A 10,195-nucleotide genomic window follows, 5' to 3' on the forward strand; every position below is an offset into this window, starting at 1 on the left:
TTCAGTCTTCAACAGATGTAGCTCACATTAATGAGCTCTGAAGGAGGATCAAAGCAGTTCTGATGGTTACGTAAATGTCCAGTTTGTTGGAAGAGGTCCTCGTGGTCCAGTCCATTCAACGTGACGGTCCAGTTAAACACAGGAAACAACATGTCAAATAACCTACCTTCAATAACCTACACACAAGTTCAAAAATGTCCCACATCTCCTTTAAGTTCTTAAAAAAAAAAAAAAAAAAAAAAAAAAAAGTCTGAGCCATGTTTGGGACTCCTGCAAAAGCCAGGAGCAAAGGTGGCTCTTCACATAAAAACTCTGCGAGTTGAGTTTGAAAGGGCGCTCTTATTTGTGAAATCACATCTGAGATCGTTTGAAACCTTCTCTTGTTGTTGCTCTTTTAAATCAAGGAACACATGTTTGCCCTGCAGCGGGACAAATTAAGACTGCAGACGTAAGAAATCACCGCTAACCTTGTGTCCTCCTTGTGCTCTGTGCTGATAAATAAAAGGCCCCCCAGGCGCATAGGAATCTAAGGCCACTTGCCTTTCTATAGCCGATACTTACAAAACATTTTATGTACATATTATAAAAGTCTTTATTCACAATGAAAACTTGGTTCTCAGGACACTTCCTGCAACATGTAGTTCTTCGTGTACATTTCTGCAGCGATGTGTCCTTGAGTCGATATAATCTGGAGATAAAACGCTGCATTCGGGATCTTATCAGCAGTCCTGAAGCTCCAAGCAGTTTTATGCCTTTTCATGTCCCATTTTCAACTCATCCCCAGCTTCAATTCATGATTAAACACAGTTCAATTTGTCTGTTTGCACATTGTGGTTGAAAAAGTGTCCTTCAGTTCTAAATTTTACACTGAAATCTCCACATTTTAACATATTTTTAAAGCAGCCCTTTGAGTGTTTGGTAAAATGGAAATGATTGTTCTGCTTTGCCTCAGACGAAGCTCTTTCAGTGTGAATGTTTTGTGCAGCACATTTACATGCTAAAAGAAAGTACCCTTGGTGGTTCTGCACAGAATCTTTTTAAAAGCCTTTCTGAAGTCTTTGTTGAAGATGGTGTATATGACTGGATTGAGGGAAGAGTTGCAGTAGCCAATCCAGAAGAAGAACTTAAAGAGTGGGTCGGGGATGACGCAGGTCTCTGGGCACACTGCCTGCAGAGAGTAGGAGAAGAAGAAGGGGAACCAGCACACCACAAAGACACCGATGACCACGGCCAGGACGAAGGTGAATCGTTTCTCCCGGTTGACCATTGCTTTACGCCGTGCAGCCCCAGGATTGCTCTCTGTTTTTGACTTCCTTCCTGGCATCAGGCGAGCGCCCTTCGAGGTGGCAATCATGTCACGGTAGCGCTTGACCGAGGCTGGGGAGTGGATGCCCCCCCCAGCAGGTGACCCCGGCATGCTGGCGCTCCCCCGGCCCCCTCCCTGGCTGTGCTCTGCATCGCTCTCTGTGCTCGAGCTGTCGCCATTGTTATTGTCGGCCTTTTTCCCTCTCAGCTTTTTGCCCTTCTTCACCTTCTCCTTGGTTTTGGGAGCAGGCTGAGGCGCAGGGTTGGACGAGGGGGCCGAGGTGTCAGGGGGAATTGTGACTGGAGACACGGCTGGAGACTGGGCAGGGGGCTGCAGGAGGTTATTAGTGGTTGGATTCTGGGGACTCTGTGAGTCTCCTGGGGATGGGGAAGGGGTGACAGCAAGGGTGGGGGGTCTGGCGTTTGAGGTTTTGCTTGCTGAAGGGGGAGTGCTCTCTTCATCATCCTTTCCGTTGGCTTGTATGTGTCGTGCAGGCTGACTTGGAGTTGCACAGGCGACCCCGTCCTTCCTGGGCTCCCCAGGAGGGCAGCGTGTTCTCTGTTTGGCTATTTGGTAGATTCTCACATACACCAGGATCATGATGAGGCAGGGGGCGAAGAAGGAGCCTATGGTGGAGTACAAGATGTACCAGCGCTCATCATTCAGCTGGCACTGAGGCCCTCTCTCACTCGCCTCATCACTAACCTCACTCTTGTTTAGTGAGAGCAGAGGAGGGAATGAGATGATGGAAGAGATCAGCCACACCACCACGATGGCGCCTTTGATGCGTCTGGGAGTCCGCTGGCGCCCGTAAGTGACCCGGGAGATGGACAGGTAGCGGTCCAATGAGATGGCGCACAGGTGCACGATGGAGGAGGTGCAGAACAGAACGTCTAGCGCCAGGTAGATCTCACACCACAGAGATTTAAAGTACCAGTAGCCGAGCAGTTCGTTGGCCAGCGAGAAGGGGATGATCAGCGTGGCCACTAAGATGTCCGCAGCAGCCAGAGACACCAGGAACAGGTTCTGCGGACCTCGTAGAGACCTGCTGGTCAGCACGGCGATGATGACCATGATGTTTCCGACGATGGTGAAGACGACCATCAGCGTTATGGCAGTGGCGAAGGCCGCCGTGGCTTCGGGAGAGTAAGGGGTGAGGGACCGGACACTCTGGTTGCAGGGCGCGGAGCCTCCGGAGCCGCTCACACTGCTGTTCCAGCCGGTCAGCAGCATGGAGCAGCCGCCCTCCACCGCTGAAGCCATGCCTGAGTTATTTCTCTAAATCAGAGCAAAATATACACGTAGAACACCGTGATTACTCACAGAGCGTCTACTTAACGAATGTATAAAAGTGCAAGAAACTGTGCAATGTTGCGCCGTTTCTTCTTACAGTCCAGTGCGCATTTAAAACAAGATATCAGTCATCCATTTATAATGAATTAAAAGTCATATTTACCTCAGTTCTTTTAGTTCTCTTTCAGCGCCCTCAAATGATTGATTCTTTGCATCCTCCGCAACATTTTCTCTAAGTCCATTTTAGGCACAAAAACCAGTCCAAGTCAATGCGTCAGAGCGCAGACAGTGGATTCTTATCAGTTCTTGGAACCAATTTCCTCAAAAAAAAAAAAAAAAAAAAGGTTAAAAGTATTTTTTTTTCTGATGTGGTGTGTCCGCCCTTTCAGAGTTAGAAACAACAGAAAAACCACTGACACTCCTGCTCCGCTCAATTTGTCTTTGATGATCAAGTTGTGTCCCAATTACGAGGAAATTCAATTAAAATATGTATAATTTAGTTTTGTTAATTGCGACAATATAAGAAATTGGATCAGGCTAAATTTGGGCACTTTCGCAGCCCGTGCGTTCTTGTCTGGAGACGCGCACGTATCAAATAAATACTAAGAAAGAGAGAAAAAAGTGAAATTTTCACGATGGCTCAATAATAGAAGCTACTTATTCTTAACTTCAAAGGACAGGCTGCGTCAGTCCCAGTGTTTCCTGTCGGTCGAGCAAAAAGGGGGATGGAGGTGAGAAAAGAAAAGGAAGAAAAGTAAACATTCGGCTCTCCAACCTGGCGCACGGAGCCAGATGTGCTCCTGAAGCGTTTCCTCACATTATCCCCTCTTTTCGAACTAAGCTCTGTGGACCTCAGGAGTTGCTTTTTTTTGTTCCTCGGTGCGACAGAAGTTCGGGAAAAACCCTTGAATCAGCCGCTCCACTGGCGCACATCACTCGACTTCCTCGCCGAGGCGCAGCAGCATCTTCTCTTGCGAGCAGGACCTTCCGACGAAATCTAATAAGTGGGGGTGCCTCCCATCCGCCTCTTGCGCCTCTTTCAGACCCGGTGATGTCACTGTGGAGCGTCATGGGATCCTTGCTCTCTTCATCGCTGCAAACCCCCCTCGTTCTCACAGCTTAAGACATAAACTGAAGCCAACGCAGTTAGATGGGTCATGGCTTGTTTCCCCTGGACGCTGAGGCGACCAGATGAGGGCTGATGCCGCCCGCATCAGAGGAAACATTGTCTGGATTTCAGAAGTTGGCAATCTTCATCCCTTTCTTTCTGCTTAAGCATTTTTAAATATCCACCAAAGGATTTTCAAAAGACTAAACAAATACAAACCATGCAGGGGACGTCACTAAGAAGAACATAAATTGGTTTTAAAAAATAAATCAAATTTTATATTCATTACGCACAGAGGGGTTTACAAATGATGTCTGTTGCCTTTGATCATTTTGATTATTTGATCGCCGCTACATAAAATCCTAATAGTGTCAATGAATTTGAACGTTACCTGCAGTAAAAACGGTCTTAAAACAAAAATTATATTCCATGATGACCAAGATAATCACGTCATTCTCCACTGAGGTGTAATCTAGAAAAGATCAAGAGTGATGCATTTCAATAAGAAGTTGAATGGAGGAAAAAAGTGAGGCACACAAAGGAGCACAAGTAGAAGTCTTTAAGAATTGGAAAGATGACAACATTCAAAAGTTTGAGAGAAATTCACAAAGCAGTTGCTAGGATTTTGACCGACCACTTCCCAGAGTAGCCCTCCCCCACCCAACTCCTTCAGACTAGCCAGCAGCAATTAGCAAACATCTGGTGGAACTGTGTGTTTGCTGAGTTCGTTATATCAGCTACTTCTGTGTGAAATGCTGATAAAAACGTTGCTAAAGGGTTAATAGAGGAGTGACGCTGTGATGGTGGAGTTTCAACAACAGCAGGAGTTTCTGAAAGAGACAGAGGCCTAATTTCAAGGCATTAAATTACAAAGTCAAAATTCTCTTAAGTCATATTTGATATGCACAGCATTTTTATAACAACTGAAAGTAACATAGTTACTTGATTGTGCTATAAAATGGCAAAATGTGTCTGGAAAATACATGATGCAGCCCTTTAAAACAGTGAAATATTTTTTTTGTGTAGCCATATAGGCTGTAAATCAAACAGTTATAGATCATCAGCCAACCATGGGCTACATTTTCTCTCAGTGTGTCCACTCACCAGTGAGTAGCCCAGCAAACAAGCAACATAAGACACATTTGGGGCACAGCTGACATAAATTTATGCCACCCCATTAAGGGATGTCCCCCTCGGTGGTGAGTCCCATTGTGGATGTATAGCAAAGCAGCATAAATAAATAAATGCATATGAGAATATTTGGATGAGGAGTCTGGGAAATGTGAAGGAGCGGCCGCTCTTCTGAGGGCTTGGTCATAAACCTTTTAAATTTGATATTTGTGTTTGTAAGTCTAATTATTCAGTTAGATTATATTGCACATAATGATTGGATCGATACAGACTGATTTTTCACAGTAAAAAAAACACATAATGAGATTTTCTTAATAAAGTGAAATCACGACAAGTTCTGAAGTTCACATAAAAATAAAAGAGTTCAGCTTGGAGACCGGAGCCTCCCTGAGTGCTGCAGCGCTAATGCATTAACTGTATAAGTGGTCCTTCTGGATTGGGGATTCAGCGCAGTATATTATGAGGTTTCAGATCACAGTTATGAAACATCATTTTGCGAAGAACGGGGGTTATTTCAACGAAAAGGCACGCAAATTATAACCTTCTCCCCTCTCCAGCAGCTTCCACTCCCCTGCCTGAAAACGCACCCGGTTACCTTGCACCTCTGCTGATGGTGCCAGGCGCAGGGCAGCGATAACAGCCGCTCTCTGCGATAATGCATCTGCATCATCACTTGACTTCTGTTTAAATTTATCTGCATTAAGAATCTTTCAGCGCTTTCTTTCTTCCACGAGAAAAACAACCACGAAACCTCTCGATTGGCTGGCCACTTGAGATCGCGTGTCCGATTGTCTTATCTTGTGAAACTTGCGTCACGCTAAAAGCTTTATTGGGCCATAAAACTAAACACCAGCAGAGTGTTGGTTAACGCAGGGAGGGGGGGCTCCTGCTGCAAACTCGGATGCAAAACGAACAATATTCCAACATGCAGTCTAAACTTAAATTGAACTTAAAAGGATTAATGTTACTGGGACAGAAATTGGGTGACTTAAACCAAATGGGTCAAAGTTGTGACCCAGTTTGTTAAGGAAGGAGCTTCAACAGTATCCAGAGAATTTTGCATTTTGAACCACTGAACAAACTCCCTTTGCCTTTTGTACCAAGGATGGCACTTCAAATGTCCTTACACACTGTGAAAAAGAACATTTGTAAAGTATTTAATATTAATTATTATTTTGTAGAATAGTCACAAAGCAATTTATTTTGTGAAAGTCTGGCAAATTACAACATTTCAGATAGTGACAAAGGTTTCTACGTTTTTGAGAAGTATAAAAGGCGGCATTTAGAAACAGTAAAGAAGCAGCAAAATGAATTTGGTTATTTAGAAACTTTGGGCCCTGAGCTACTGGCTTGATATGTTCTTGTAAGAGTTTGGTTAAGGCTGTGGCAGTAAGGTCAATCACAACTGGGACTTTTAAAATCAAATCAGTCTATTGCAACTTCATTGTTTACTAATAACGGTCAACAAAAGAAGGAAGCATTTCTTATGAAAAGATAACAAAGGGAAAACAGATTAGATAAAACTCAAATACACGAAAACACAACACAGAGAAGATAGAGACAAGAGTAATAATTTCTCATTGCAATTTGAATGTTTTCTCAAGGTTACTGTACAGTCTCCTATTCCTATTACCATTTCTATTTTATGCTGAAGCTGGGAATCAGGAGAGAAGGAATATTTTTCACAAGCAAAAATTTTCTTGACACTGAGTGGTTGCCTGAAAAATCCTAATGAATGTCATTACTGCGTTTTTATTGCTCATAAATTTAATGTCTCTCCTTAGAAATGTACCTGCATAAAACTCCTAAAATTCTGCTTTGTTTTGAGGTTTGCTAACCCAGCTGAGATTCCCCTCCTCTTGCTCATGGACGTCCAGCTCCACTGCATGATGAAGCAGGCATAAAACTGACTTCTCATTAAATTTTCATCAACATATTACCCATAATCTAGATTATGGGTCATTCTGTTTAACCCACTCTTTGGTAGCTTCACCAGTGGACATAAGTAACTTTGATCAATTCATTTGAGAGAAAAGCCTGACTAATAACCAAACCCTGTTGAATTAAATCAACCCAGTGTGTGAGCAAAGTAACCCTGTGTTTTAAACAGCAGTTTTTGGAGTGTACATTAACCTGTCACACACACACAAATACACGCATACACACACGCAGTCTTATGAATGGTGTGTGAGTGGAAGGTTGTGCTTGCTTGTTTTTGTTGTGCATACCCCCCACCCCGTCCACACACACACACACACACACACACACACACACACACACACCCACACACGCCCACGTACACACGTATCTCAGCTTTAATGAGAGAAGCTCTGCAAGCCACCCGTGGAATTACAATTGGACGGCCTGCTTACTGATTGCGTGACCTGAAGCAGCAGCTAATAATGCTCGTACAGTTTTTTCCTGCTCCTGCTACACATTCTAAATATAAAGGGACGGAGAATAAAGCTTTTAGCGAGAGAGAGCGCACTCCAATCAAGTGCGTCTGTTTTTGTAGGTGAACTGTGCTTAGTAACACGCTGAAAATGCATTCTGGGGTTGAGGGGTGTGTCACCGATGCCAAGGTTGCAACTCGTAGCGTTCAGTGTGCGGTATACACGCTGCCTCTGAAGTGCTTGTTGTGTAAGACCATGTGCGCACACGCTCACGTACAGTATGCCGCACACAAATACTCACAAGCCTGGAGGTAATTCTGCTGTCATGGATCAAGCACACCGGATCAACAGTTCTTGCTTGACGTCCAGGTCTGGAAAAGATTGAGTTCCCTCCGGGGGCGGAGCTGCTCTCTTTAGGAAAACTTGCTGAACTTTTTCCATTGTTGAAATCTGTTCAAAATCATCAAAAGTGTCGGGGAAAAAGCCTGTAAATGCTGTATTTGAACTTTCATCTCTGCAGGTTTACTCACGGCAGGTCTCTGCTGGGAGTTTATGTGCATGTCGGGTTCAGGTCAACATCAGTCGGAGGGCACTTCCTGCCTTTTTGATTTGAAAGTTCAGGCTCTTTTTTAACTTCTGGACCTTGTTTCCATTGAGCTTATACTTTTAGTGCAAATTTGATTTATGGGAGTCAAGAGAATACATTTTGAGAGACTTAAAGAGGTTTACTGTGAATTATAGATCTGTACACCTCTTGGACATTTTATCTTTATTTTTGTCACACGTAAACATTTTCAGATCCCCTGACAAATTTTAATGTCGAACAAAGATAACCCACTCTGAACAAAGTCGTTCAGGTTCTGAAGCATCATCACACCACCACCATGTTTTAGCCTTTTTTTCTGAAAAACACGACTTTTTCTAACAGGCTAAACATCTTCCAAAAACAACATCTTGTTCCTTTGTGTAGAATATTTTTCCAAAACGTCATGGCAGTAAATAATTTGCTGCCATGCTCATTTCATATGTAAATATGAAATGAGCATTTTTATATGTTTTTCACCTTCTTGCGCCCTCATGGCTGCCTTTTTTACCAAGGCTCTTACTTGTTATTGAATCATGAACTCTGACCTTTACAGGGGCAAGTGAGACCTGCATTGTGGCCTCCTGGATGTGTTTCTCTTTTACCTGACCACTCCTGGAAGATTCACCACTGGGCCATGTTTTCTCTATCAATAATGCTACAGTTTGATGGCGTCCCGGAGTTCATGACTTTCTAATGTTGTCTAATTCATCTGTTCATAAATTTCTTTATATGAAGGCATGGCGTGTTGCTCTTTGAGATACTGTAATCAACTTCACATTGATGAGTAACTATATTTTCAAAAGAGGAAGGTTCGGTACTTTTTCCTCATAATCACAACTTAAAAAATGTATTTTGTATTTACTCTGGTTATTTTTGTTTGATGTTAACATTTGTTGGATGATGTAAAACATTTAAGAGTGATAATAAAGCAAAAGCATATTTAATGTATAAGAGGGCGAATACTTTTCACAATACCAAGGATTACAAACATTGAGAGCAAAGAATGTTTATTCAGCTAGTTTTTCTGGTGATTTTCCTGCAATTTCCAGGGAAAACTCAATGCTCGGAAGAAGATAAGAGATCAAGGTTTAGTATTTCAAGCTCCTACTGGCCTTATTTTTAATGTGAGTTCTGAAAGCATGCAAAGAATTCATTTTACTGCTGTCAAATGGTCAAAGAGTAATTTCCCAAACTGCATTTGTAATGAGAGACCCTGCTGCTTCTGTATGTACCAGCAGGCCTCTGCAAATAAATGAACATTGTTATTCTGCAGCCTCTTATATCACAGATGCATTTTCATCACCTGGGATTCCTCATACAAGTGACATGAATCATTCTCATCTGTGAACAGCAAACCCAGCAAAACTCCACGTCCAAAAGGAAGAGGGATCTCTGTGCTAATCCCTAATCTGACACACTCACCCATTTGTAAATACGTTACAGAGACATACAGACGCAAACACACACGTATAAGCCATCAGTAGGTATTGCCGCAGCTTAATATAATATGATTAGAGCTGACAGTAGTTTAATCCAGGCTCAGAGTGTGACTAATAGTTTGAGTCTGTTTTCATTAGGGAGGCTGATTGATAAAGGATGAACTGAATATGACAAATTTAATGAGAGGTATTTGAACAGAGAGATGGTGGAATAGTTTTACTTCCAAGCATAACTATTTAAACACACAGAAGGACAACAACACCAACTCTTTGTGAATAAAAAAAAATGCACTGGGAAGCACAACAGATAAAGATTATGTGTGATTGAGATCATTCTGGATTAAATCGATCAGAAAAAGGCAGAACAAACAGCCTGCTGGCGTCATCTGCTGGACGCTCAGAAATCACCTCATTTCCTGGTTGTTTTAAAAGCTGTCACTAGAGAGCACTGTCCTGCTGCAAACTAAACATCCATCCATCCATCCATTTTCTTTACACCCTTCTTCCCTAAATGGGGTCGGGAGGGTTGCTGGTTTCTATCTCCAGCTGCGTCCCGGGCGAGAGGCGGGGTACACCCTGGACAGGTTGCCAGTCTGTCGCAGCAAACTAAACATTTTTTGACTTAATCTTTTCTCAGGTGGTCTGCATTTCCCTCTGGAGTAGCCTACAGATCACACCAGAGTAAAAATATCAACATGATGTGAGGACTGAAGTCAAATGTCCTGTTTCTTCACAGAATCTTGGCCGATAGAGTCGACTCTGATTCTGATCCATAGCTATAAGTCAAAAATCTGTCTTCAAACACTGGTAAATGTTTAAAATGTGAACAATGACAGTGATAAGAGCCCTCTCAGTGAGGATTGATGGATTGATGCAGGGTCGGATTAACAAGGGCCCCTGGGCTGGACCCAGTTATGGTGCCCGATCCACTAACAAAAA

At 43.0% G+C, this 10,195-nt stretch overlaps 1 protein-coding gene across 1 annotated transcript; it reads right to left on the reverse strand.

The window, feature by feature from the left end:
* Positions 1-223: 223 nt before the first annotated feature.
* Positions 224-7,615, reverse strand: adra2b (adrenoceptor alpha 2B). Its single transcript, XM_044109150.1, has 3 exons — positions 7,533-7,615; positions 2,763-2,919; positions 224-2,584 (listed from the first exon to the last, which is right to left on the reverse strand). The coding sequence occupies exon 3, from the start codon at positions 2,567-2,569 to the stop codon at positions 998-1,000; it is 1,572 nt and encodes a 523-aa protein (XP_043965085.1). The 5' UTR covers positions 2,570-2,584; positions 2,763-2,919; positions 7,533-7,615; the 3' UTR covers positions 224-997.
* Positions 7,616-10,195: the final 2,580 nt, after the last annotated feature.

This window comes from Gambusia affinis, linkage group LG03 (genome assembly GCF_019740435.1).
Source record: "Gambusia affinis linkage group LG03, SWU_Gaff_1.0, whole genome shotgun sequence".
Classification (NCBI taxonomy): Eukaryota; Metazoa; Chordata; class Actinopteri; order Cyprinodontiformes; family Poeciliidae; genus Gambusia; species Gambusia affinis.

What these genes read in the sequence shown, in the direction of transcription:
- adra2b (XM_044109150.1), bottom strand. Translation starts at nt 2,569, where the DNA reads ATGGCTTCAGCGGTGGAGGGCGGCTGCTCCATGCTGCTGACCGGCTGG.